The sequence below is a fragment of the Anolis carolinensis genome, chromosome 2, assembly GCF_035594765.1.
Source record: "Anolis carolinensis isolate JA03-04 chromosome 2, rAnoCar3.1.pri, whole genome shotgun sequence".
In the NCBI taxonomy this organism is placed as follows: domain Eukaryota; kingdom Metazoa; phylum Chordata; class Lepidosauria; order Squamata; family Dactyloidae; genus Anolis; species Anolis carolinensis.
This window is the reverse complement of record NC_085842.1, coordinates 70,282,660-70,310,650: the sequence shown is the minus strand read 5'-3', so window position 1 is coordinate 70,310,650 and position 27,991 is coordinate 70,282,660. Positions and strand designations below refer to the sequence as shown.

Sequence of the window (27,991 nt, the reverse complement as noted above, 5' to 3'; positions counted from 1 at the left end):
CTGAAGGATGGGTCTCCTTTAACAGATGCAATCACTTCCAATTAATTAATTAATCTGAGAAATAAAATGTGTGTTGTAAAGAAGGCAATGAAGACTCATTGTTAAGATCAGTACCTAAGCTTTCTAATTCCCATATTCCAGTTTTAATTCTCCATTTCAAGGTTTTATTTGCTGAATGAAGGCTTTATATAAGTGTAAGGTTTTTTTTAACTGTGAACCATACCAGTTGACCTTGAATAACTTTATTATTCTCTTTAGCTATTTTATTTTTGCCTTTTAAAAATCAGAATCTTCTTTTCCTGTTTGGCTGCTTTACTACCATCTGTGTTCATGATGTTTCCTGTAGTCATCTCCATGTAAGTATAAAGCATTTTTAAATAATTCTTTTGATCCTATCTTAATCTTGTCCCTATTTCTTCCCATTTAGCATGAACATATTAAGAACTTCTTAAATACATTATATATTCTAAAATATTAAATATTTAATAATTTTAAATAACTCTGTTTAGAATGTTATATACAGTAGAGTCTTACTTATCCAACATAAACGGGCCGGCAGAACATAGGATAAGCGAAAATGTTGGATAATAAGGAGGGATTAAGAAAAAGGCCTATTAAACATAAAATTACACTATGATTTTACAAATTAAGCACCAAAATATCATGTTTTACAACAAATTGACAGAAAAAGCAGTTCAATATACAGTAATTTTATGTAGTAGTTACTGTATTTATGAATTTAGCACCAAAACATTGCAACATTTACTACAAAAACATTGACTACTAAAAGGCAGACTGACTTGGATAATACAGAACATTGGATAAGTGAAGCTTGGATAAGTGAGACTCTACAGTATATTCATAAATATGTGTTTTTAAATATGAAGGTCAAGCTAACATTTATGCAGATCTCATTAGTTCAGTGGACCTGCTCTAGTTGGTACTTTATTTAATTCATAACCGGCTTTCTCTGATATGGGATCCAAGGTAGCTCATTACATAAATGGAAAGAAAAGCTATAAACTAATTATAACAATAAAAAACTATAAACATTATACAAGTTGACTATCGCTTATCTGAAATGTTTAGGAGCAGAAGTATTTTCAAATTTGAATTTTTGTATTTTGCATATATGTCTTGGCAATGAGATTGAAGTCTAAACATGAAATTCATTTATGTTTCTTAATTACCTTAGAAACATAGCCTGAAGGTAATTTTATACACCACATTTTAAATAATTTTGTGTACAGTGAACCCTTAGAAAGCAAAGGTATCATTATGTCATCCAGGGCCATAGCCAGAAAAAATTTTTGGCAGGGGTTTTGAAAATTTCGGGCGGGGGGGGGGTTGAACTCCTAACCCCTAACACCCCCCAGCTACAGGCTTGTCAATATCTGCTTGAAATAGTGCCTGGAGGGACATCAGACTTAGCATGGGGATTTGGTTAACCAGTTAAAATTCATGAGTAAACCAGGTTTTTTTAAAATCTGAAAAATTGAGGGGGGGGGGGGTTTGAATCCCTACCCTACAGGCTACAGGCCTGATCTCATCCACCCATATGGGTAACTTTGGATTTTGGAATATTTCAGATTCTAGAATTCCAGATAAATGGTAACATTTTTTAAAATTCCTGTTTGAAATAATAAATTTAAAATAAACTCTTCCATTAAAAATATTTTTTAATGAAAAACCATTTGAAACCTAATGCTGTGTGCAAAAGTAATGCACTCTCCCCCCATTAAAGGATCCTTACGCAGCAAGAATTAATAGACAAATTTTGATCAGATTTGGAAAAGGAGAGCAGAGAGGGGGCTAGATGAGAATCCCATCGGAAGGAATTCTGGAGCAGGTTATTTGCTTTGAACTAGATTATATGAATCTAAACTGCCAGATAACCTGGGATAAGAAGATAATCTGATATCAGATCCTGGGATATAGGGGCAGTGTGGAAGGGGCCTGGGATGGCCCTCATCCGTGTTTTCATCAAGCATGACTGTGATGGTGGTGGGACAAGAGAAAACCCTGAAGACATCAGATTTAGGATGAGTGTGCTTTTCCTGCTTAGTAGGGGGCTGGACTAGATGGCTCACATGGTCTCCTCCAACTCTTTAATTCTATGATTCTATATTGGGAGACAGGAACTTGCAGATCACCATTGGGTTTAGGGTCATTCTGTCACTGGCTTTATCTGATGCATGATTGATTGGCCCTTCACTGTCCTTCCAGATGGCCAATAGCTCTCATAATCTCCAGCCACATGTAATGATCACATATCCTGGGCAAACTGGGTCAGGCGAACACGGGACCACAGTGGACTTCCATTTCCTTATTTGTCCCCCTTGTGGCTGGCAGTTCATTCTGCAACTCCAGAGGTTTTCCCAACTAAGCGATGGACACTGTAAGGAAATATAGCTGTGAACAGAAAGCAAAACCCCAATTTTAAAAAATGGTGGGAAGGAAAATTCCTAAAAATGAAGACCAGAGACCAGACTGGGAATCAGCTGAGATTTGAGGTGTTATGGAAGGGCATCAAATGCATAACACACCACTGTTATGAGGTGTTTGTGAGATTTTTTTGTGTGTCACAAAATTACGTGTCTGGCTGGTATTATGTACACTGACTTGAGTGGATATGGGTCAAAGCATCCTTTCCACTTCTGGCCCAGGCAGCAAAATCTCCCAGGATGGCCTTGATGCCTTGAAGAAAGATGCCTTGAAGTACAGCTGTCTATTATCTATAATCTTGTCTATTCTGCAAAAGGTGTTTTCTGGCAAAGGGTGTGTTTGATAACACACATAGATAATTAGCTATATTACTGCTCATTGCTTTGAAGTTGCAAAAGTGGCATGCTGTGAGTGACAAAGCCTTAGAAATAATACCATGTATTACTCACATCCCACGAGGCTGGGGAGGGAAATGTGAGCTCACCTTGAATGTAGTCCTCATTTGTAACACCAGATTTTCCTGATTCCTGAGAGATTTTCCTGATTCTTTGGGTCAGATAAGGGAAGATTCTTTCCTGTCCAAATTGAAACAGCAAACTTCCCCTGCCCTTGCTTCAAGGAGAGGACAATATAGTAAAATCTTATTTATCAGATATACCATGTTTCCTCACTTATTACGGGGGTTACATTCCAGGACCACCCACAATAAGTGAAAATCCACAAAGTAGGGATGCTAGGCTTCTCCTTATGAAAGTAGAAAGAGGAAGGAAGGAAGGAAGGAAGGAAGGGAGGGAGGGAGAGAGGGAGGGAGGGAGGAAAGAAGGGAAGAAAGAGGCAGGGGAACATGGTGCCACCTCCTTCTCCCACTGCCATTTGGGCTCCTTCTCCCCCTGCCTGCCCGCACCTGACCGAGACCACCACCACTGTAAATCATAAGTTTTTATGATTAATAATATTATTTTAGTGTTTATTAAAAAACCGTGAAAAAGCAAGGCGCAAAAAGTGAACTGCGAAGTAGCGAGGGAACACCGTACTGAAATGTATTATTGGAATATTAAACCAAACAAAAATTTTGAATGATTGTATAGATATATTGCCTTATATGGATCTGAAACAGATGGTAAATATCTTCTCAGCATTTGATTTTTCCAAACATCAGAAGAATGATTAGCTTTCCTCCTATTCCCAAAAACTCCTCTTCAAAGGAAGTAGTTTAAAAATCACTCAAATATCTTGAGCTTCTCAGAGCAACTTTGGGGGAAGTTATGCAGTGTTGTGCAAGATTGCTCAAACCAAAAGCAGGAAAGCATTATGACGAAACCTCCCTATGTTTAAATAAAATTAGCATGTGCTTGTACGTATATACTTTTTGCAATAGGAAAGAAAGCGAATGAGTAACATATACATTGGATAGGATGTTTTGCAGCAAAGGGAGGAGTAGAGCTCAGCAGACCAGTAACTCTTGTTTCTGATGGTACATATGAGGAGTCACCTCTGAATTTTATATTCTTCTGTTTTACTCTTTCAACAAAGGACTAATTGAGCTGTGGGTTAGATCCTGAGCAGCCCCTGGTGCATTACCTGAGAAAACAGATCTTGAAAGCTTGGGGATTGTGTTGGTAAGTTTTTTTTAGTGTTGTTAAATTGTTAGTGCTCAAGTATCTACCCTGACCAAAGTGTAGATCTTCTATTTTTAAATACTGTGATGTTTTTTTTAAAAAAAAACATTTGGTGTTGATTGAACTGGGAATTTATTATGGACTAAATTAGGTTTCAAATATTTGATTAGGGAAGTTGTATTATGATTAAATGAATATAAGTATGCACTTATATAAATTTGTTTGTAGGAAGAAATCATTTCCATTGAGTTCAGTGAAGTTTAGTGCAAGTAAGCATGTACAGGATTTTTAGGGTTGTCGGCCCTTCATATTTGCTGGGGTCAGGGCTGCAGGACCCCTGTGAAAGTGGAAAAACTGCAAATACCAAACAGTAATTTTTGCCTAGGTGGAAGTTGAAATCTATCTAGGAATCTCTAGGTTCCCCAGCAAGCAGCTGTGGCCAACTTCTACTAGAAATTGGCCATAGAATCACACTGGAAAACCTAGTGATTCCTAGATAGATTTCAACTTCCACCTAGGCATTCCTGCAGAGAACGTTTTATCAAATTTGCAAATCAAATCTGCAAAGTTGATTGTGGAGTGCTGACTGTACAATGTTTGCATCTTTTAGAGATTAGCAGATGCATTTATACTATGCCTCTGCACCCTGAATATAAATGTATTAAATACTACTGGTTTTCAAGCAAAGGGCTAATAGGATATCTAATGTGTAATGTTCACTACTTGGCCAAGCTTCATTTTAAAGCATCCAGAAATCAAGTACATTACATCAAATTTTCCCCAGACATGTCCTCTTTTTCAGGGGTTTCCTTATAACATCTCCTCATCTTTGAAAATGGCAGGGAACAATTTTTTTTAAGTCTAATCATTTCAATTTATGGGACAAAATGAAGCATCACATAGAAAATATGTTATTGCTAGGGGTGATCAAGATTATGGCTTGTGAGTTTAACATCATCACTCTGTGGCAATAGAGCTTGTAAAGGGAGGTGGGAGAGGGAAAGGAGAATGGCAGTGAGGAAGGAGCTACCGCGCAATATGAAGTGGTTGTGGGGTTCTTACAGAATCATTGAGTTGGAAGAGATCCCCTAAAGACCAACCAGTCCAAGCCTCTTTCTCACAGGAATACACAATCAAAACAATCTTGACAGATACAGCTATCCACACTCTCTTCTCTGGAATAGCCAGAAGTTTACCTTTCTCTTTTCCCTTTTGTCAAGACCCTCCATTCATTGTCCCTTTTTCCAAGCATAGCTCTATTTCTTTGTCCCCTTGACAATTGTACCTGCTTCTGCCCTATCTCACAGTCATGGGAACCTGCAGTGCTATAGTGGATGAGCAAGCATGAAGAATAGGCCACCTATCCAAGGTGTAGGTATTGCTGAGCCAACAGATTGATTGTTGATATTGTTAACTATTGCTAAATAATAAAATTATCGATATTTAAATACAATGAAGCTTAGGAATATTTCTAGTAATTATCACAAATTATAGCAGGTGATAGTTAAGCAATAGGTGGTTTGAAGAAATCTGTAAATGTGTCCACCTTTTTGCATTTCAAAACATAGTAACCTTAATTAAACAATTTTCAAACACGTAATGAAAATATATTCACATTCATAAGTGTTTCAAGGGGAAAGGCAAGTTACTTTACCTTCTAGGCTTTTCTAAAACTGACATGATAAAGTCTAATCCCAAAGCTCTCCTGACACACCCCTTAGCATCTCCCACAGAGCCCAATTTAACCTTCTTTCCAGACAACCAAGCTAGTCCATAGTCAGGAAATAAAAACTAGTCAGATTTGATGTGATGAGGCCCTAAGCCAGTGGTTCTCAACCTGTGAGTCCTCAGATGTTTGGGCATTCAACTCCCAGAAATCCTAACAGCTGGTAAACTGGCTGGGATTTATGGGAGTTGTAGGCCAAAACATCTGGGGACTCACGGGTTGAGAACCACTGCCCTAAGCATTATAGCCTATAATAGAGTTTTCACACTAAATAATTTTACAATATGATTCTTTATCAGGCATGGCTGATTCCTGTGGATCTATAGTTTAGTAGAAGTTATAGAAAATTCTAAAGACTCCTCGAATGCAGATCCCATGATTCTGTTATTGAAACCCTGAGACCCCAAGAATGGATCCCAATACCAGTGACCCCAGGGTGCCCACAGGTGACGTCTCCCCTAGAAACCCCCATTTGGTCATCCCAGCAGACTACCTGCAGCCTGAACCCATCAAGTTGCATAAAACACATATACACACATCAAAGCAAATCCTGGGGGAAGAAGAGTGGTATATAAATAAATAAATAAATAATCAAGGTGGCCAATTGCAACATTAGGAATTGTGGAAGTTAGTGGAAATAATAACCACGAATATGAACAAAATCTGGCTACCAGTGTTAAAAAATCTCTAAAATCAGGACAGTAAATAAAGAACAACACTCAGAAAACAGAGGAATTCCAGACATGAAAAAAATCAGGGCCAGCTAATACCTCCCAACAATTGTGCCGCTAGGCAGGAGGCAGCCAGGCTTTGAAGCTGCAAGGGTTATTTAATGCTAATGAAGCTGGCCAATTGCAACATTCACACTTGCCTCAAGCAGAAAAGAGTTCTTTCTTCCACCTTGGGCATTATTCCACAGATATATAAAGCCCACTTGCCTAGTTTCCAACAGATCTCACAACCTCTGGGGATGCCTGCCATAGATGTGGGCAAAACGTCATGAGAGAATGCTTCTGGAACATGGCCATTTAGCCTGGAAAACTCACAACAACCCACTCAAGTCTTTCTACACAATGGTGTAGAAAATGTGTGCCCATTATTTAAATCAACAAAAAGAAATGTGTACTTTTCGGGTTAGAAAGAATACATGGTCAAGCCATGAAGGCGTGAATCTGTGGGTGCAGGATCTGTGGACACGGGGGGGGGGGGGGGGGCTGACGTGTTCCCAGTGCTCCAAACTACAGCTCCCATCATCCACAGCGCTCTCCCAGTGCTCTACTTCCTCTCTGTTGGAGATGCTGACTGTGTGGATAGAAGGCCACTGCTGTCTTCAATATCAATCTCAAAGCAGGGCTTTTCAAGTTGTAGGTGGTAGTAGAAGAACCCTTCTGTTAGTCCTTTCTGCTGTTCTGGAACTCAAACATCTTACAGTCCATATTTGATATAACAAATTCCCTTCTGCTGTGACCAGTAAGAGAAGAAACCAAAACTAGGAGAGGCCATTATGCAGCTCCCAGATGTTACCCATTCATAACATTCAGTGTTCTTCACAATTGTAGTTGCAGCCCAACAACATTTAGGGAGTCACACCATTCCCACCAATGATTTAAACCCCATTTCACCACTATAAAATCAACTAGTTAAGGCGATGCAGTTAAAAACGGAAAGCTGTGATATATTCATAACATGAATAGAATTATTAGGCATTTTATAGGTTCTCCAGCACTATGGTATTCTTGGGCCAGAAATCCTTCATTTGAATATTGCTCACTTTATCTGTGGTTTTGTGTGTTCGCAGTCTGGGAATATCTCATCCAGAAATACTAGGCTTGTACTATATTGTATTTTTTTTGTCTTCTTTTTAATGGCTACATTCAAACTGCTCTTAGTTTTATTGATTTAATTACATTTTAAACTGTTGTAAAAGAGGAATTTTGCTCTTAGTTTGTTTTAGCTTTTGTGAGTCCCCAGCCCTAAATTCTAAATAGGGAGAAATGTGGTCAACAAATAAATTAATAGTAAATAAATTAATACATGTAGTTACATTTTCCTATAGTAATGGTGGGAAAGACCATTAAGAACAAGAAAACATGCTAGAAGAATCAATACCTCAGAATTTAAAGGATGAAAAACCTGCCCTGGACTCACTGGCCCCTGACCATGGAAGCCACAACTACGAACCACTCTTACTCTTAGTTTTAAAACCACTTCTCACATTCTTAGCCAGAAACAATAGTTTATTAAAAAGGAAAAGAATCTCCAAATTAGCTGTATTCTAGGAATATATTTAAGTGTAATTTTAATTCTAGCAGAAAGCTTATGCAGCAGCTTCCCTTCTCCACTTCTCAGTTTAGATGCAGGTCCCCTCATGCCCTTTCCTCTTCAGCAGTCTTGTTTGCTAATTTGGATTGACTTGCCCAACAAAAGCAAGATGTGTTGAACTTGTTCCAACAACTATGACTCACGTTGCCTAAGAAAGCTCTTCTTCAGACTATATGACATTGTGGGGTGATTTATTGTACCCAGCCCAGTAAGAATGTGTGTGACATACACACCTAGTTGTCCTTGATGTGGTAAAAATTCTTCACCAACCACTCATACTTCCTTTTGTCTTTCTAACAGCACAAATCATCTTTGAAACAAGAAGACCAACAATATTCAACTTGTACTGAGATACTAAAGAGGGAGTTATATAGAGTCACCTTTAAGGTGAGTAAGCAAAGATTTCTTTAAGTGATCTTTTTATCTCGCAGACAAGGCTGTTGTTTCCTTATTAAATATGGAGCATGTGTGCACTGTAGGTTACCTTGGATTGATCCAGGCAGCTTGTTTCCTACAGAAATGCTCAGTTACCATATTGAAAATCAATCAAAAATCAAAGGGCAATAAGAAATTTGATGAGAGTCCAGTGGATCATAGCCTTCATTGCTAAACATGTCCACTAGAGAAGTCATGAAACTATTAACTTTTAGACCACTGAGAGATAGGATTCGTGCAATGCAGCTTTCAAGGGGGAGTGGTTCCAATGCAGCTCTTGGAAACTTTATTCAATTACCCACAATGCACTACTATCCCTTCCAAAAATTTAACTGAAAAATGGGGGGGGGGGGAGAAGCTAATTATGGCCCAATTGTGTTTAAATATATTGTCTTGCAAGGAGGGGTCAACTACTTAAAACAACTATAATAGTAGTAGTAGTAGTAGTAGTAGTAATAATTGTGATTTTGTGATACAAAATCCAGCATATCTATCTTGTTTGCTGTGTCATACAATAAAATAATAATAATAATATAAAACTTTATTTATATACTGCCCTATCTCCTCAAGAGGACTCAGGGTGGTTTCCAGTTAGAATATGCTTCATCTACGGGGCCAAAATATAATGGCAATATATTCCCCCATTAGTTCAAAAGATGATGGGGGCATGTAACAATGTCCCTTCCAGACACCCAAAATGGCATCTATGATTGCATTTTGCAGCCACCTGGAGCTTTTGAGGAGTCATCAGTCAACTGGTGCCACTGCATGGTTCCCAGAATATGCCCAGCCTTGCTGTAAGACAACTTGATTCACCTAGGACCTCATCGGATGGGGAAAATTTAGCATCCTAGGATGCTAATGGACTGACCCTATGCCAGCCATCATATGATGTTGCATGACTTCTGGCAGAGGCCCTGCCCCCAGAAGGGTAAAAGTGTTGCCTGATACTTTTGCCACAGCACAGGAGGCTTCCCATGTTCTGGCTCCAATGGAACCAGCATAGGGTCTCACCAAGAGGGTGATGCTTCTCTCATGTAATGAGGTAAAGCATTGCAGAGAGAAAGCTGTGTGCAGGGCATCAGATTCACCCTGCTTCCCCTCTCCTTTCTTGGTGAAGCATTTGTGATGAGGTCCTTACATTCCTAGATTTAGCTCTAAACTGGAATGTCATTGGTGGCTAGAAAGGTGTTGCCACAGCTGAGTCATGTACACTAGCTATCCTGTTCTGGAGCTGCCACTGTGACGCATGGCTAAATTACATTGTAACAGTGTGTGTCCGTACCTGGCTCAGAGAAGTGTTTGGACATTTTTGTTGGTTCAAAGTACTCCAGACAGATTGTTGACAAAGGCCAGTTACCTCTGGTTAGGCTCAGAGATATTACAGCGCAACCCTCCTTTGTCTCACCATTTTTGGAGCTTCATCTGGTGCAGACATGATTGTTCTTGCATACATTTTATAAACATTGTTTCTATTTATTTATTTACTTACTTACTTACAGTATTTATATCTGTTAATCTGTTAATGATTATCCATATGATTTAGAAGCATAGGCAACACAAATATATTACTTACATAGAATTTCCCAGGTCCTTGGAGGACATCAGGGGGCATCAAAGCCCCACCATTGGATGCCATCTGGCCACCTCTAACATCATTTTCCTTTTCTCTGAGAGCAGAAGGTATACAGAAGGAATGCTGGAGGAATAGTGTTCTCATATCTATTTAGGTCTATTTCTTGTTTAACCAGGAAGCAAGCATTTGGTTGTAATAGCCTTCCTTCTACATTTTAAAGACATTCAGTTGGCATGAGGGGTATTATTGTTCACACTAACTTTTCAATTTTTAATTCCATTGGTTTTAAAGCACTGCAGGATAGAACTGCCTTGTCAAATCAAGCTTTCGGAGAGAACAGTGTGTGAGTCACAGTGTCTGCTCCAATATTTCAAGAAGTTCACTCTATGAGGCTATGGCTTTTGAATTAAGGAGTGATACATTAAAATATAAAAATTACTTCCAGTAAAAGACAGTTACATTACTTTAGGGTAGATTCCCTTGCTGTATTATAGTAAAACAAAATGACACACATTAATTGAACAAATTGTGAATTTGGATGTTCAAGTGGCTTCCAGCATCACTAAAAAGTTACTTTACATTTTAAGACAGCTTAACTTATGTGTTTGGTGTCACTATATTATTTCATGTAACATTCATAAGGTTGGAAGAGGCCTCATGGGTTATCTAGTCTCAATCTCCTAGTTTGTGCTGAATTTCCAGCTAAAGCATCCCCAGCAAGTAGCTGCCAGCATATCTAGGCAGTTTGTTTCCTTGTCAAACCACCTACTATCCAGCCGGGCTGTGGCGCAGGCTGGTAAAGCAGCCTGCTGAAATAATTCACTCTGACCAGGAAGTCATGAGTTCAAGGCCAGCCCGTGGCGGGGTGAGCACCTGTCAATTAAAAATAAAAAAAAATAGCCCCTGCTCGTTGCTGACCTAGCAACCCGAAAGATAGTTGCATCTATCAAGTAGGAGATAAGGTACCACTTATTAAAAAAAAGTGGGGAGGCAAATTTAACTAATTTACGACGTTGGAATGAGGAAGTGCGGTCAGAGTGGATTATGAAGCAGCTGCTCCCCCCTGTGGCCAGAATCGAACATCCCCTCAGGATAAGGTTAAATTGCCTCTGCATCTGTCTGTCTCTGTCTCTGTTCTATGTATATGGGCATTGAATGTTTGCCCTGTGTGTGTATAATGTGATCCGCCCTGAGTCCCCTTCGGGATGAGAAGGGCGGAATATAAATATTGTAAATAAATAAAATATTATTATAATAATAATTATTGTAATAATACATCACACAGTCCTAAACACTTGGAAAGTATTCGACTTACAATTTTGTGATACGAAATCCAGCATATATATCTCATTTGCTGTGTTATACTGTGTCTTTGTGTCAATAATAATAATTGGGAGAGACCCCTTGGGCCATTTAGTCCAACCTCCTTCTGCCTTTGTGCACCAAAAGCACTAGCAAAGCACCCCTTAATAATTAATTATTAATTAAATCATAATTAAAATACCATTATAAACAAGCAAAGCTTTGGAAGGCATGCACCAAGCAAGGGAGGAGATGGGAAAGTTGTGCCTTTCCCTCCTCCCTTGCGGCGCACACACGGCCATGGGGGCCGGATAAATGGCTTCGATGGGCTGCATGTGACCCCTTGGCATTAGTTTGGGAACCCCTGCTCTACTGTATTAGATCAGAGGGGGTTTGCCCCTGTGTTTGAGAGCGTGACTTGCCCAACATCACCCAGCAGGTTTCCACACCAGAGTGAGGATTCAAACCCTCTTCTACTAGAGCCCTACTCCAACACCCTGAGCACCTTACTGCATTGGCAATTAAAGAAGTACAAGCAGTCCCTAAGTTATGAATAATATAGGTCCTGTAAGTTTGTCTTTAAGTTGAATTTGTATGTAAACCGGAACAGGTACATTTTAAAAGTGTAACTCCAGCCATTTTTAAAAAAGTTTGGATAGCATAGGAAAGGGTTATTAATACTCCTGTGATGTTTGTTTTCCTGTTCAGAAGACTTCACCTCACTTCTTGTCCTAGTGATAATTGGATTTTGAAAATTTTGGGTTGTCATAGAAACAAGCATTGGTGATAAAGCTTCAGTGGCAACACCTTTTTCCCCATGAGAACTCTTACAGGAGGGAATTCCCTTCCTAGGAGTAGGTTTCCTCTCACTTCCTGTTTGTAACTGAGTCATATGTACATTGGCTGTTTGTAAGTTGCCTGCATTCAATCTTCTATTAAAATCTTGAGGTACTGCAGTTATTTCCAGATGCTGTTAATATTCTATCCGTACAGATGCTAAACATTTGGGAGGAGGGATTTCCAAAAATTGGGGCCTTGGGAAAGCTCTGCCCTTTGGTCACTAACCCCCTTGTTTCAGAGTAGAACTTTTATCAAAGATTTCAGATTGCCCGTTCAAAAGAGGTATTTTCCCTTCCTTGGCCCCAAGCCCTGAAAGCTTTGATAGTTGAGAAACAGAACTTTGAATTCTGCCTGGAAGCAATCTGGAAGCTACCTGAAGGTATTTTAATCCTGGGTGAAACATGTTCCAGCCAGCCATCCCAAGGCAGTAATTTGGCAGCAAATGTGATTTCAAGCAGCAGACCTTTCTGAGTTGTCTCCAGGACTAGTGGCACATCAAATGAATTGTAGCAATGAAAACTAGATACTACCAAGGCATGAAAATTATGGCAGTCTTTGGAGATAATCCTACAGGTATCCTGAAAATAAATTAGTCCGTTTGCAAAGTTTTCAGTGGTGCCTTCACATGCAACTATTTATTATTGTTAGCCTACCTAGAAATACCAGTTATTGAAGAACAACATATCCATACATACAATGTAATTTTAAAAAGAAGAACCATGATAAGTAGTGTTGCTAGGAAAGGGCCAAAGCCAGAAACGTTGGGAATTCCCAGTATCATGTCACAGGGAGCAGATCGTATTGATATTACATGGGTTTTTTTTTTTTCGTGTCAGGAGCAACCAAAGTTGCTTCTGGAGTGAGAGAATTGGCCGTCTGCAATGACGTTGCCCAGGGAACGCCTGGGTGATATTAGAAGTGTGGTGGTAGTTGTACATTCCAGTGATTCAATGACTCTGTCGTATCTGGGATTAACAATTGAAACAAGATAATTTGTGTCCTATTCTTTTCCATAGGATTTACTCTATAGCCAGTGTGTTTACAACTGCAGACCAAATGCAGAAATAAATGTCATTGCAAAACACTTCTTCATATTGAGGTTTTGTGATTTCTGTTTGATAATAACCTTAACATTCTGTATAGATCTGAAGTGGATTCCAGGAGAATTGAAGAACATTCCTCATTTCCAAACTCTCTGATTTTTGCAGATACAGCAATGAGCAACCCAAATTCCCCTAACTCACATCGAACACAAAACCAAAAAGGTAATGTAAATCAGTGATATGCGGGAGGGATGGCTCTTAGGCTACCTACAAAACAGTTATTTGTGTTTCCAGATCAACTACGTGTCTAATGCAGTACAATGGGCCCTTAGTATTCACTGGGGACTTGTTCCAGGCGACACACACACACACACACACACACACACACACACACACAGACCATAGATATAAAAATCCACATTCCCATTATATGACATAGTACAATGGTGCTCCTTATATTAAATGGCAATATCAGTTTGCTTTTTTTGAATATTTTCTGGGGGGGAAAGAGACTTGGGTGTATTACTTTATTTCCCAACTTTTCTGTAGATGTCTTTTAGGCGTGGCAGTTAGGGGCTATTGAACCATACTTCTAAAATGAGACAAGTCTATATATTGGTTTAAACAGAGGTTGGCTTGTACATTTGGAGGCTGTGAGGTCTCCCACACTACCCTAATTTCAATAGTTATTTTTATAGAGTTAGCAATATCTAGTTAGCAGGAGCCCCCAGTGGTGTAGCAGATTAAACTGCTGAGCTGCTGATCTTGCTGACCAAAAGGTCGGTGGTTTGAATCAGAAAAGTGAGGTGAGCTCCCGTGGTTAACCCCAGCTTCTGCCAACCTAGCAGTTCAAAAACATGTAAATATGAGTAGATCAATAGCTACCACTCTGGCAGGAAGATAGCGGCTCTCCATGCAGTCATGCTGGCCACATGACCTTGGAGGTATCTATGGACAATGCTGGCTCTTCAGCTTAGAAATTGAGATGAGCACCACCCCAGAATCTAGACTTAATGTCAGGGGAAATCTTTTACCTTTACCTAGCAGTATCTGACTGGTGTTTGGTACTTTAATAAAAAGCATTAAATAAATCATATAAATATAACTGTCTTTACCCTGAAATAACGTTGATCTCAGCAAAACATTTAACCAGATTTCCTGTGATGCTATTCTTTCTCATAAGATAGTAAAATATATACTTGTTGATATCTCTATTAGGTGCACCCAGTCATACTGAAGAAGTCTGGATTAATTACTCAGTATCATCCTGGAAAAAAGTAGGATATCCAGGGCTATGTCCTACAGGAAGGGGCCAAGGGCTACATGTCAAGTGTGCAGATCACATAAACCGATGTGAAGCAGCCTCTGCTATATAAGACAGGATCAAGGTTCAAAAGGATCTAGACTGCCTGACACAGTGGACAAAATCTGCGCTACTGATGAGATTCAGCAGCAGAGACATCCATAGTGTCTTCCTTCCCCCATAATGTATCAAGTAGAAACCAAAAATGAGATAAGAGATCAGAATTTCAAGAGGAAATGAAGGCTAGAGGCTTTGTTGAGATTGCAAAGTGGAAATCATGAGGTTAATATAAAATCAGCTGTATGTACAGAAAAGATAAAAGAGAGAACTTCAGGATGTCAGAGGCCTTGCCTGAGTGTAGAGTGAAGAACTAGGTGATTTAGTGGATTTCTAAGGGGCCTTATTCTGCATCAATTCTGCTGTGTTTTAAGTATATACAGTAGAGTCTCACTTATCCAACATTCTGGATTATCCAACACATTTTTGTAGTCAATGTTTTCAAAACATTGTGATATTTTGGTGCTAAATTCGTAAATACAGTAATTACTACATAGCATTAATGTGTAATGAACTACTTTTTCTGTCAAATTTGTTGTATAACATGATGTTTTGGTGCTTAATTTTTAAAATCATAACCTAATTTGATATTTAATAGGCTTTTCCTTAATCCCTCCTTATTATCCAACATATTCACTTATCCAACGTTCTGCCGGCCTGTTTATGTTGGATACGTGAGACTCTACTGTAGTATTGAATCTCACAATGTAAGAGTTATATTGACAAATTAAAACACAGGCAGAGAAGAGTGATCACTAATGGAGTGATCTGAAAACTGAGTTCTTTCAAAAACATTTGAAGCATTGCTTCACCTGGAAGATTAATGTAAAATATGATAGTAGTCTTCAATATCTGAAGGGACTTCATGTGGAAGATAGAACAGGCATTTCCTCTGTTGTCTAACAATTTGGTACTCTAACTCCACTTCTGTGCGTTACCATAATGAACGCAGATTTGACAAGTTCTGTCCATTTGGACACACTCTGAATTTGACCCCATCCCTGTTTTTGCTAGCAGATGTGTATAAGTATGTAAAACATCCTCCACCTTTAATGTAAAAAGTAAATTCTTGGTGTGCTTCTTCCCCTAATTTAACAGGAAAGAAACAAAAACGAGAGAAAAGATCCAACCTGCAAGAAGAGAGTGAGGATGACTCTTTTGAAGAGTTTGAAACAGATAATCAAGGTAATGCACAATAAGTATTGTGGTTTACTTTGCTTAGTGTTGACATGGATTTAAAGCACTGATTGTTCCTCGTCTGTTGCTTGCCAGGATCTGGGACCATGAACTGTAATTTTCTCCTGGAGACCACTTTCTGTTTCTTCTTTTTTATGTAAAATATGACACAGGATGTTTTAAAGTTGCCAACAGGCACATCACTACCAAATCCACACTGTGATAGGAGCTTACTTTGTGTATGTAGTAGCAAAGACCAATAGAGGTAGACAATCCCATATCTGAAATGCTTGGACCAGAGGTGTTTTGTATTTCAGATTCCCCCCCCCCCCCCCGATTTTGGAATACCTGTACTTGCATATACATATATAATCTTGGAGATAGCACCAAAGTCCAAATACAAAATTTATGTATGTTTCATATACACTTAGTCCACAAAGGGTGAAAGTTATTTTAATACACAATATTAGAACCACCAGAAAGCAAAGCTGTCACTATTTCAGTCACCCACATGGACAATTTTAGAGTATGCTAAATATTTGGAATTCCAGGTAAGAGATACTCCATCAGTAATAATGGTATGTATATTGGCAGTTTGGGGGATCATGCATCCTCCCCAAGAAATGTTCATCTTTAGTTTACATCAGAGAAGGCAACACTGATGTCCTCTGCGACTTTTGGTGAAGTCTCGGCTCAACTCCCCCATCCTCTGGATTTTTAACATTAAGAAATCACTCCCTGAGACGTGTCTGGCTACATTTCTATTACAGCAATGGTGAGACCTCCAGAGCATATTGTGGCCAATGTCCTGTCAATTGGAAGATGCTTTTGTAATCCTGCCAGGGAATAGCCAGGTTGGGGGGGGGGGGGGGACAGCAGAAACCTTTGGAAAAAGGGGAAGGTGTGGGTGCTGCATAGGAAGAAAGGGAATACAGTACCAATCCACACAATGCCCAAAGAAGGGCCTACATATACATAATGGACGTATGTATTTATACATGCCTAATAGGTTGCTAATTTTGGTGTGTTTATTATTTCAGAATAATTATGTGTCATCATGATAGCAGTGATAAGAGAGGTTAAAATGCTGTATTAAATAATAAATATAAATAATAGTGAATGGAGTAAAAGAAGGTGGATGAGGAAGTAGTAGAGCTATTTTTTGTAACATGGAATTTCCCATCAGGGTGATCAGTAAGCATATTGCTTGTGCATTTTGGTAGTAAATTCAAAGAAATTCTATAAGGGCTTTTCCAAGTTCTAATAGAAGCCCCTTGACAGTATACTGCATTTCTTTAGACTTCCATTGCCACTTCCTGTGAAGAGCCCAGCCACTATTTGTGAAAGCAGAAAAATTGAAGCAAGGTTCCTTCCATAACAGTTGTGTAAATCTAACAGACTATTTCAGACCAGTATTAAATAAAATGGGGAAGAAGGAACTGCTTCAAATATTTTAACAACACCTACAGTATTATCCATGAAATGCATGCATGGGACAGGCTCAAAAGAGAGCACTAGAGTTCTCCATGTCTACATTTCTGACAAACACAAGCTTTGTGGTTTTCATCTCTAAGAGGCAGTATTGCTGCAGCAATCCAGAGTCCGTTTGCATCTTCATTTGACTGGTATTTTTGAAATGATATTTTTGTGTGGGGGTGTGATCAAGAAAGGATTTTTTTGCTAGAAATAATTCATTGTCAATATACAGCTCCTTGAGTTCTTTCCTATAACTCTTTACTTAAGTCTCTACTCTATACTTACTCTCTACTCTCTATTTTTTCCTATAACTCTCTACTTAAAACATTTCATGTATCCTCTTCTCTCATTTGGAAGCTTTTGATAGGTGAGGGCAATTTGTTGAATCCCAGAGAATCAGGTCCTTGGAGCCAACATGTATTTCCAAAACAATGCCAAAATATGAAAAATATAAATGGAAATAATTGGATACCCACTCCAGTCATTTTGATAGTACTTTGTTATAGGGCCATGTGATTTATTGAAACTGTGCATTGCCACTTTCAGAAGCTTCTATATGAGACAACTTAACATTCTCTCTAGAAACAGAGACATGGGGGTTGTTGGAACACATAAATTATATGGAGACCCAGGGGTGGATTTGGCCAACCCCAATAGAGAAGAGGCATTTCAGTCATATAAAGCCCCTGTTTTGCAAATCTCCCATACAATTGTATCAAAACAATTGGTGAAGCAAATGAGAAATGGGAACTAACAGAAATTTTCTGTTTTGTGTTTGTGCACCACTTTAGATCCATCCACTGATGTTGTTCCATATGGTGAGACAGGCAAGTAATCTACAATAACAACTGGTGATAGTTTGGGCTGGATGAGAACTAATAAGTTAAAGGTAAATCCAGACAAAACAGAGGTACTCCTGGTCAGTCGGAAGGTGGATCAGGGTGTGGGATTACAATGTATGCTGGATGGGGTTACATTCTACCTGAAGACACAGGTTCGCAGTCTGGGAGTGATCCTGGATTCATCGTTGACCCTGGAACCCCAGGTGTCGGCGGTGGCCAGGAGTGCCTTTGCACAATTTAAACTTGTGCACCAACTGCACCCATACCTTGAGACACCAGACTTGGCCACTGTAGTCCATGCCTTGGTGACATCCCATTTGGACTACTACAACACTCTCTACGTGGGGCTGCCTTTGAAGACAGTTTGGAAGCTGCAACTGGTTCAGAGATTGACAGCCAGATTACTAACTGGAGTGCCGTAGACGGAGCGGAAAACTGCTACGTTTCAGCAGCTCCACTCGTTGCCAATCTACTTCCAGGCTAAATACAGAGTGCTGGTCATTACCTATAAAGCCCTAAACGGTTCAGACCCAGACTATTTAAAAGACAGCATCTCCGTATACAAACCACCATGTGCGCTGTGGTCTGCTGAGGAGGACCTACTCTCAGTCCCACCCCCGTCTCAAGTGCTGTTGGGAACATGGGAGAGGGCCTTCTCCATGAACGCTCCCCGCCTCTGGAACTCCCTCCCTAAAGAATTAAAAATTGCCTCCTCCCTCCTCTCCTTTAAAAGGCTATTAAGGACACATTAAAAAGCTACTAAAGACACATTTATGCAGTTTGGATAATGAAGAGAAGGAGGATTAAGTACATCTATATGTTGGAGGCGAGTGTGAACGTTGTACACTTTGATTAGCATTGAACAGCCCTGCAGCTTCATTGCCATTGAAATCCAAAAGCATGTGAACAATTTCAACAGAAAGGAGGAAACCATGAAAATGAACAACCTCACAACCAGTATTTAAAAAACTCTAAAATTAGGGTAGTAAATAAAGAAAAACACTAAGAAAACAGGGGAATTCCAGTCAGGAAACAATCAGGGCCAGCTAATCACCTACTAACAAAGGATTCCCCAGGCAGGAAGCAGCCAGGCTTTGAAGCTGCAAGGCCATTCAGTGCCAATCAAGGTGGCCAATTGCAACATTCACACTTGCCTCAAACAGACAACAGTTTTTTCTCCCACCCTAGACATTCCACAGGTATATAAACACTACTATCTCATTTCCAACAGACCTCACAACCTCTGAGGATGCCTGCCATAAATGTGAGTGAAGCATCAGGAGAAAATGCTTCTGGGACATGGCCATACAGCTCAGAGAATGCATCACTACCCACTAGAATCACTCACCACCACTGCATGGATCCTAAAAGGAGACATGCAAAAAGGGTTGTGTTTAGCCAAAGCTGTTTGCCACATGATCACAGACCAGTATATTAAATATTTGCTCTCACATAGTGTGTGGAGAATTGCTTAGTAAAAGCTCAAGTTGGATAATGAAAGGATGTGGTTTCCAGCAGTAATTTAAAAACAGATTGGGCAAACAACAAGATAGTAGTTGAAGTTTTTCCTTTAAAGCAGGGGTCCCCAAACTAAGGCCCGGGGGCTGGATGCGGCCCTCCAAGGTCATTTACCTGGCCCCCGCCCTCAGTTTTATAATATAATATTTTTATATCAGTTTTAATAATATAATATATTGTATATACATATAATATTGATAATAATCTTACATTATACAATATAATACTAATAGTAATACCATATAATAATATTAACAATATGGTATATATTACATATTATATAATAGTATAGTGGTATAGTTCAAGATAGTAATATATAATGCTAATATTGTGTTATGCTAATAATATAATATATTGTATGTACATACAGCTGCTCTGAGTTCCCTTCGGGGTGAGAAGGGTGGGATATAAATGTAGTAAATAAATGCAGTAAATAAATAATCAATTTTAGACTTAGGCTCGGGCAAAGTCTGACATGACTTGAAGGCACACAACAACAACAACAACAACAACAACAACAATCCTAATTAACTTGACTATCTCATTGGCCAGTAGCAGGCCCACACTTTCCATTGAAATCCTAATAGGTTTATGTTGGTTAAAATTGTTTTCATTTTTAAATATTGTATTCTTTCGTTGTTGTTGTTGCTGCTGCACTACAAATAAGACATGTGCAGTATGCATAGGGATTTGTTCGTATTTCTTTTTCAAATGATAATCCGGCCCCTCAACAGTCTGAAGGATTGTGGACCGGCCCTCTGCTTAAAAAGTTTGGGGACCCCTGCTTTAAAGAAAAGGCTCCTGACACTCCCTCTAGTGGTTATCGTAGTCAAAGATTATTGTATATGCAGTATGAGATAATTCGATCGGCCTGCTATGTTTGAAGGTTTAACTTTTGCAGATTTGATAATTCATTAATTTGATGTGGGTTTTGCATACTTCTCAGGGTTCTTACTTTTTATCTGGACCAAAGAAGAATAGTTTGTGACTTATCAGAAATTTGCTCTATTGGTTCGTTATATTATTACTAGCTGTGCCTGGCCACGCGTTGCTGTGGCTTATGGGAATCATTTGTTGACCAGGTGGAATATCAGCGAATAGCCTTGCAGGTTCAAAGCATAGCTGTTTTCTTCTTATGGGAAACCTTGTTTGGTGAGCTGGAATACAATGGAATAGGCTTGCTGCTTGGGAGGCTGGGTAATTGTGTTCTAGGGGAATGTTTTTTTGGGCTGCTAGAATTGCAATGAATAGCCTCGCTGCTTCAAAGCCTGGCTGCTTGCTACCTAGGGGAATCGTTGGTTGATCAGCTTCAATGGTACAGAGTAGTATAGCTACTCCAAAGCCTGGCCGCCTTCTACCAAGATTAATCCTTTGTTGGTCTGATTGAATTGCACTGGATAATCTTGCAGCTTCAATGCCTGGTTGTGTTATACCTACCGTGTTTCCCCGAAAATAAGACAGTGTCTTATATTAATTTTTACTCCCAAAGATGCACTAGGTCTTATTTTAAGGGGATGTCTTATTTTTCCATGAAGAAGAATTCACATTTATTGTCGAACAAAAAAATGAACATTTATTATATACTGTACAGTAGTTGTCATCACAAACCAGCATAACCAGACAAATTGTGAATCCTATCAAGAATTTCTTATTACTACCATTATTTCCATATATATGGTACATACATTTATCGATCCTGCATGCTATTGTGTTCTGTTCGATGGGCATGCTTCCAAACAAAAACTGTACTAGGTCTTACTTTCGGGGGAGGCCTTATATTTAGCAATTCAGTAAAACTTCTACTAGGTCTTATTTTCTGGGGATGTCTTATTTTAGGGGAAACAGGGTAGAGGAATCCTTGTTTGGTGAGCTGGAGTAGCACCCTCAATCAAAGAGCCACTTTGAAGCCTGGCTACTTCTTTTGTAGGGGAATCCTTGTTTGGCCAGCTTGAATTGCTCTGAATAGTCTTGCAGCTTAAAATCCTGGCTGCTTTCTACATAGGGCCAGGTTGGCCAGGTTGAATGGGACGGAGTAGCCTTGTGGCTTTAAAGCCTGGGGGTTTTTTATCAAAGGAAATCTTGGTTGGCCAGGATGAACAGCACTGAATAGCCTTGCTGCTTGCAAGCCTGGCCACTTTCTATCTTGCGGGATCCTTGGTTGGCCAGATTGAATAGCAATTAATAGTCTGCAGCAGGTATGAAAGCTGCAATTAGCCATCTTGATTAGCATATAATGGCATTGTAACTTCAAAGCCTGGCTGCTTCCTGCCTGAGGGAATCATTTGTTGGGAGGTGTTAGCTGGCCCTGCTTGTTTCCTGTTTGGATTTTCCCTGTTTTCAGAGTGGTGCTCTTTATTTACTGTCCTGAATTTAGAGATTATATTGTTCTGTATTACTATACCACAGTAATTATTATATATTATATTTATAATCTTATATCATCTGCTTAGAAATGGATTATATGAGGCCCCTTCTACATAACTGTATAAAATCCTCACTGAACTGGATTATATGGCAGTGTGGACTCAAGATCATCCAGTTCAAAGCAGATACTGTGGATTATGTGCCTTGGCATTCTGGGTTATATAGCTGTGTGGAAGGGCCTTGAGTCTACACTGCCATATAATCCAGTTCAAATCAGATAATCTGTGTTTTATAGGCAGTGTGGAAAAGGCCTAACTGAACCCTGGCTGTCCCCCGGGTGCCATTGTTGCCAAGGGTGTTGCTAGGAAAGGAAGTGGGTGGGGCCTAAAGGGGGCAGGGCCTACCCTTCTGACTGATAGTCAGGGTTGAAAATGGCTCTTCCTCGTCCTCTAATTTGGACTTTATTTTTCTAGGGTTTTTTGTTTGAAAGACATAGGTTGGATGACTATGTCTTTTGTGGCCAAATTTGGTGTGATTTGGTTCAGTGGTTTTGTTATTTATTCGGTCCTAAAAACATACATTACATTTTTATATATATAGATTGGTGTTAACATAAAACTATTATTGTTATTATTGGAGTTAACATGTAATAAACAGGTGAGTGAGAAAATAATTTTACAGTGCTTAAATTTTTGGCAAGAATCCTGATGTGCACACACATTCGGTATAATAATATGGGCAGATTATTAAAGCCTTTCTTTCCAAGAAGTTGTCACCTTTTGTGATGTGGTGTTTTGTTCTTTTTTTCAGAAGTTATGAAGAGAGAAGAGGCACCTACAACTGGTGAATGTAAATGACAAATTGTAAAAGAGGGGTTCTTGAATTTTGTCTTATTAAATTCCTCTAATTATGTTAATTATTCATCTGGGATAAAAGCTTAACACGGCATCATCTGCCATGCTCAGGCTGATCTTCTTTCATAAAGGATTTCCAGTGTAATTTAAAAAAAAAATCAATTATTGCGTACTTTGCCCATTGACATTTGTTTTTGTTAACAGGGATACAGTTTTGGGAGTTGGAGGGAATTAGGGTCATTACCCCCCAATAAGAATTCTCCAGTCCATCAATTTTTCTTCAGTTCCCAAATTTCTAGCACTACTTTAAAACTTCAGTTGAGCTTTTAGAAATACAGTTTAGGCATCAAAAGAAAGAGAGCAGAGAATGTTCCCAAGGAAATGTGAAAACAGCAAATATGAGAATTGTAGGAGTGGACTATTTCCAATGTCTCATTCTCTGCAATGCTAGAAATCTGGGTAATGTCGGAAAATTTGATGAAGAACAGAACTCTTATGGGGGAGCAATGCCTCCATCCCCACATCATGGCTACTCTCCTATTAACTATGTTCTTAAAGCAATATTTGTCTGTGATCATATGGTGCCAGCATGGGAAATATATGAAGGTCTTCTTTAGCAATTATCCATGCTAAACATCCATCTCTGTCCCCCAAACAAGTCACTCGACTAGTTGCCACTTCTCTGAGGGACAAAGAACAGAAAGACTTGGTTGTTTCTTCTCTGCGCTGCCTCTGACTGGTGTGGAGTGGGGGAGGAGGAGGAATCTAAGCAATGAACACCCACTAGTCTTTGAAAGATATGTGGCAACTAATTATGCAGGCTATATCAAAATGTTTTCTTGTTGACACAGGCATAATGCCATGATTTGCAACACTGAGTAGGGAGAGAATCTTATGCAAAGAGAACAGGGTGATAACAGTGGCAAATGAGTTCAACAGATCAAAGCATGATCTCATTTTCATCCAAAACCTGAAGATCTGAATAGGGCTAGGTTTACATTAAATTTCAGCTTGAACCCATATTGTCCCCATAAACCCCTTCTACCATTTCCATTTGCTGAAGAAAGCCCCCAAACAGGCAGGTGAGCAGGCATTGTCATGCTTGGGGCAAAGATATGTAGAGTAACTATGGGACGGGCAGTACTGTGCAATTAAGGAGTGGCATCTTGGCATGGAGCTTTTGTGCTCAGCCCTGGATTGGCCTACTGACAGGTTTACTTAATGTCCAGTATCTAAATGTACTTCTAGATGATGCAGGTATCTTATAATTACCCTCCTTCATTTCTTGGAATGTCATGGGTGTGATATCTAAGACAGTACTGCTTAAGCTATCTGATGTAGAGGACCAGCAGGATCTTCCCTCCAATGTGCCAAGCGCCTGAACTATATTTGTACCTATTGACTATAATTATTTATTTTCTGGAAACTCACCATAGACTGACAGCTGATAGCTCATACGTTGCCACTAACCCAGAACTTCAAGTAGCACTGAGATCATTTTGTCTGCCATTTGCAATCATCCAACATTTTCCAATAGTTTCTTCACATGCTTGAATGCAAAATTAGTTAAAATGGAAAAAAAACTGCAGAGCTGCATTGTATCTTTTGATTGATGTCACCCTAGGAATCCAACATCTAGAAATATCCTGAGAAAACCCACTAGTTAATGAACATTTTCAGCTCCAGGCTGTTACCTGCATTAAAATTGTTTGTATATCATTTTAATCAAATTTTACTTTTCACAGTGTCTGAAAAGGGTGTCTGCCCATCTCATCAGCCAGGATGGTGGACACTGAGCATCCGAAAAGATGGTAAGTATTTATCAGATCACAGACTTAATCACCAACCGTGCTCAACCCCAGATACTTGTTTTAAATGTCAGGCTTAAGTCCTAGAATTGTGAAATAGTATACAATTTCCCCTAGCATAATAATTAATCTTAGTTAGACTGCACATCTTGCATTTTCACTAAAAGCCCTTAAGTTTATAGTACTCTTCTTAATGGTGTCTGCCTGCCTCCAACCTTTGAATGTGTTCCTACTGCAGCATCTCCACTTGTGCATGAAAAATAAAAATACATTCATAATGTATATGGGTAAGAGGGCTGCTGACTCAAAATCTTTCCAGTCTGAAGGTTCATAATGCATTGGGAAGGCATGTATATATTATTTATGTTGCATGCAGTTAGTAACAATGTCTGCTGTTATAAAACTATATGAATACTCAGATTACTCATACTCCAAAACCTTTGACATATACAGCTTTAACTATATATAGGATCTTTTGAAAATTAAAGATGATTAATTAGATCTTCAAATGTGATGAATTGCATTTGTTTTATTTTCTTCTTCCAGATGAATTCTTCCATTTTGTCATTCTTTGTTTTGCGGTTGGAATCTTATTAGTTTGCTATTACAAATATAACAGTAAGTAAAAATGGCAATGCATTTATTTGATTTGAGCCAAGAAATAGCAGACATTAATTTATTCATGCTTATCTTTTTAGATTGGACAGTTTCCCTTGGTATTGGCTTGATGACTTTTGCAGGCTTAGAAACCACTGGAATATATTTTGGCCTTGGTATGTGTTTTGTGCTCTTGGAGGTCTCTCATTTATAATGTTACCAAAAGTGAAAACTAACTTGACAGCAAATATTAGCAAATATGTTTTATGTATATTTTAGCTAAAGTATATGAAATAGCAAATAAGATTTTTCATGCTTAGATATAAGACTTCCCATTTCTAGTATGATCTACATTTGTCTGTTTCAAAGTAAGTTCCATTGTCCATGGATCCTGTATGCTAGGATAGAAATAAAATAAGAGATATGTCTGAAGGTTTATATTACTTATGATACTGAAGCAAAAATGGAACTCACTAGTTTGTAGAGGATGAATTACAGTCCCTTCCAATTTCCTTTTTGTTCATGGGACTGTGAGCCTAAACATCTGTCTATTTTCCAACAGTGCACCGTATTCGAAGCATTCTGGAATCATTTGTTCCTCTCCTCCAGAGAATCAGAACACCAGGTATTTCCCCCTCTTTCTTTTTCTTTTTCGTGTCAGGAGCAACCGGAGTTGCTCTTACAGTCTGCCCTTACAGTCAGTCAGTCATAATGACTGTTTTACATTTTCTATGATATCAATATGTCCTTTGATTTACTAGTTGTAGTTCTACAATTAATATTATTCATGCTGCCAGTCTCCTCCCCAGAAAATTGTTCTAGAACAGAGATAGAAACCAGTGCATCTGTACGTCAAATCCAAAGACACAGCCAGTGCTTGTGTCCAGGTGGTTTAGCCAGATTTGAAAGTAACAGATCTGAAACAGCAAATTACTTATAATATTTCCTTTTTAAAATAACAAATACTTAAGTAAATGTAATATTACGGCCTAGACCCTGCTTCTTCAATGAGACTGCTTTGTCATTGTAGTTACGTTTGATGACATCCCCAAAACTTTGAGTTTACAGCCTGGAAGCATCCCAACCAAACTGTCTCCAAGGTGCTGGAGAGTGGGGTGCTGGGGAATGACGCTCCTGTCACGGGGCACATTAAGAATAGGCAGCTTGAAAGTCCCTTGCATCTTGCCCCAGTTGCATGCCTCAATGCTCCCCACAATGAGATGTCACTCTCCACAACCTTGATCCACAGCACCCTGGAAATGCTTCAGTGTGGACATTGCAAAGTTATGGTTTGCAGAACATTTTCAATCATTAACAACCATAAACAACAAACAATTACAAGATTATAAATCCACTTCACATTAGTTTAATCCCTGAACAGGAAGCCAGTGTACAAGTCTAATGTAACAACCTGAATCTCACTGAATGATTTCTAAAAACCATGATTCCAGTGTAGGAATATATTCTGCAATAACATTTTTGCTGTTCTTCCTTAAACACAGATGAAAGAGTATTAGTAGGTCTCTGAAAATGATCTTACTGATAGTTTCTTCTCTTATCATTGTGTAGGTTTCAGAAAGGTTAATTAATGGAGGACTTCAAGACAGCCCCATAAAGACCGTTCATTTGCTTACTGGACTGAGATAATGTTTCCAGGACTGCCATTTGTAATGTAAAGCAATGATTTCATAGCTGTACAAACGGGTTTCTCAGTTGAGGCAAAGAACTCTACTTCAATTGCTCCCTTTTCCTCTCAATATGTTATGATGTATGAGATGTGAATACAGAAAGGATTCTTCTTCCTATTGAGCATTATAATTGTAGTCACAGGGCTACATGTTTCTTTCCATTATGTCGTATTCAGCTGTGCACCAGGATTCTCACACAAGGCATTGCATATTTTTAGCATTAGTTAGAACCACAGTTTCTCAGTCTTTGGTCCTTCAATTCCAGCATCCCTGACCATTGACCAAATTGGCTATTACGTCTGAGGTTGAAGTCCAAAACACCCAGAGGACCAAAGTTTTAAGAAGCACTAAGCACTGACAATAAAACCACTAGTCCAACATCTGCTCCAAAGGCTCTTTGCACATAACATGGCTATCACTGCCTATCAAGTTATGCAACAAGTAGAGTATGTAGTGGCTCCTCAAGGTGATTAGACATTCTTCTCAGGCTTTTAGTATGTATTGGAAAAGTCATCCCATTAATGGTATAATCACTGCACATGAGCACTTGGTACATGGAGCACCCTGAAAGAAGTTTCCACATGCCCACCTAGATGTATACAACAGCCCAGATGCATTGCATTTGGGCAAAGTCTGTTCTTTGCAATGGAACTTCTATAGAGTGAACTCTGATTCTTCTTGTCATCATACTTATACCTAGTTATTACTAACACAGAGAAAACATTAATTATTTTGCTATGGCTTATAGTTATAATGCTCATTTTTAGAGAGTTGTTTGAAAAGGGGAAATAGATAGAACCCTTTTGCTTTTATACTCTTCAAGAAGGCTGATGTTCAATACCTCCTGCTGTTCTGCATGCGTCTTCGCATAAGCAGAGGAAATCCGTTATAAGGAGCAAATCACTCTTGTTTTATCTGGATGAAAAATAAGAACCATGGGATGAATGTGAAATGACTGTATTGTTTTAGTTTGTTGTTTAATAAATTTTTGAAGACTTTC

General features: G+C 39.0%; 1 protein-coding gene across 2 annotated transcripts; it reads left to right on the top strand.

The window, feature by feature from the left end:
- On the top strand, positions 1 to 27,991 carry tmem40 (transmembrane protein 40). 2 transcript variants are annotated; one of them, XM_008105238.3, is made up of 13 exons: positions 2 to 194; positions 288 to 356; positions 3,979 to 4,064; positions 8,413 to 8,499; positions 13,474 to 13,530; positions 15,767 to 15,853; positions 18,112 to 18,147; positions 22,855 to 22,893; positions 24,644 to 24,709; positions 25,253 to 25,324; positions 25,405 to 25,479; positions 25,866 to 25,928; positions 26,873 to 27,991. In XM_008105238.3, the coding sequence occupies exons 5-13, from the start codon at positions 13,482 to 13,484 to the stop codon at positions 26,890 to 26,892; spliced, it is 507 nt and encodes a 168-aa protein (XP_008103445.1). In that variant the 5' UTR covers positions 2 to 194; positions 288 to 356; positions 3,979 to 4,064; positions 8,413 to 8,499; positions 13,474 to 13,481; the 3' UTR covers positions 26,893 to 27,991. The 2 variants fall into 2 exon arrangements, with proteins under 2 accessions (XP_008103447.1, XP_008103445.1); XM_008105240.3 differs by having other exon boundaries at positions 1 to 356; positions 22,855 to 22,887.

Bases quoted from the DNA above. Each gene is read 5' to 3' on its own strand.
- tmem40 (XM_008105238.3), top strand. From the start codon at position 13,482: ATGAGCAACCCAAATTCCCCTAACTCACATCGAACACAAAACCAAAAA. The intron at 15,854-18,111 runs GTAATGCACAAT...GCACCACTTTAG, and splicing joins GTTTGAAACAGATAATCAAG to ATCCATCCACTGATGTTGTT. The intron at 25,480-25,865 runs GTATGTGTTTTG...ATTTTCCAACAG, and splicing joins TGGAATATATTTTGGCCTTG to TGCACCGTATTCGAAGCATT.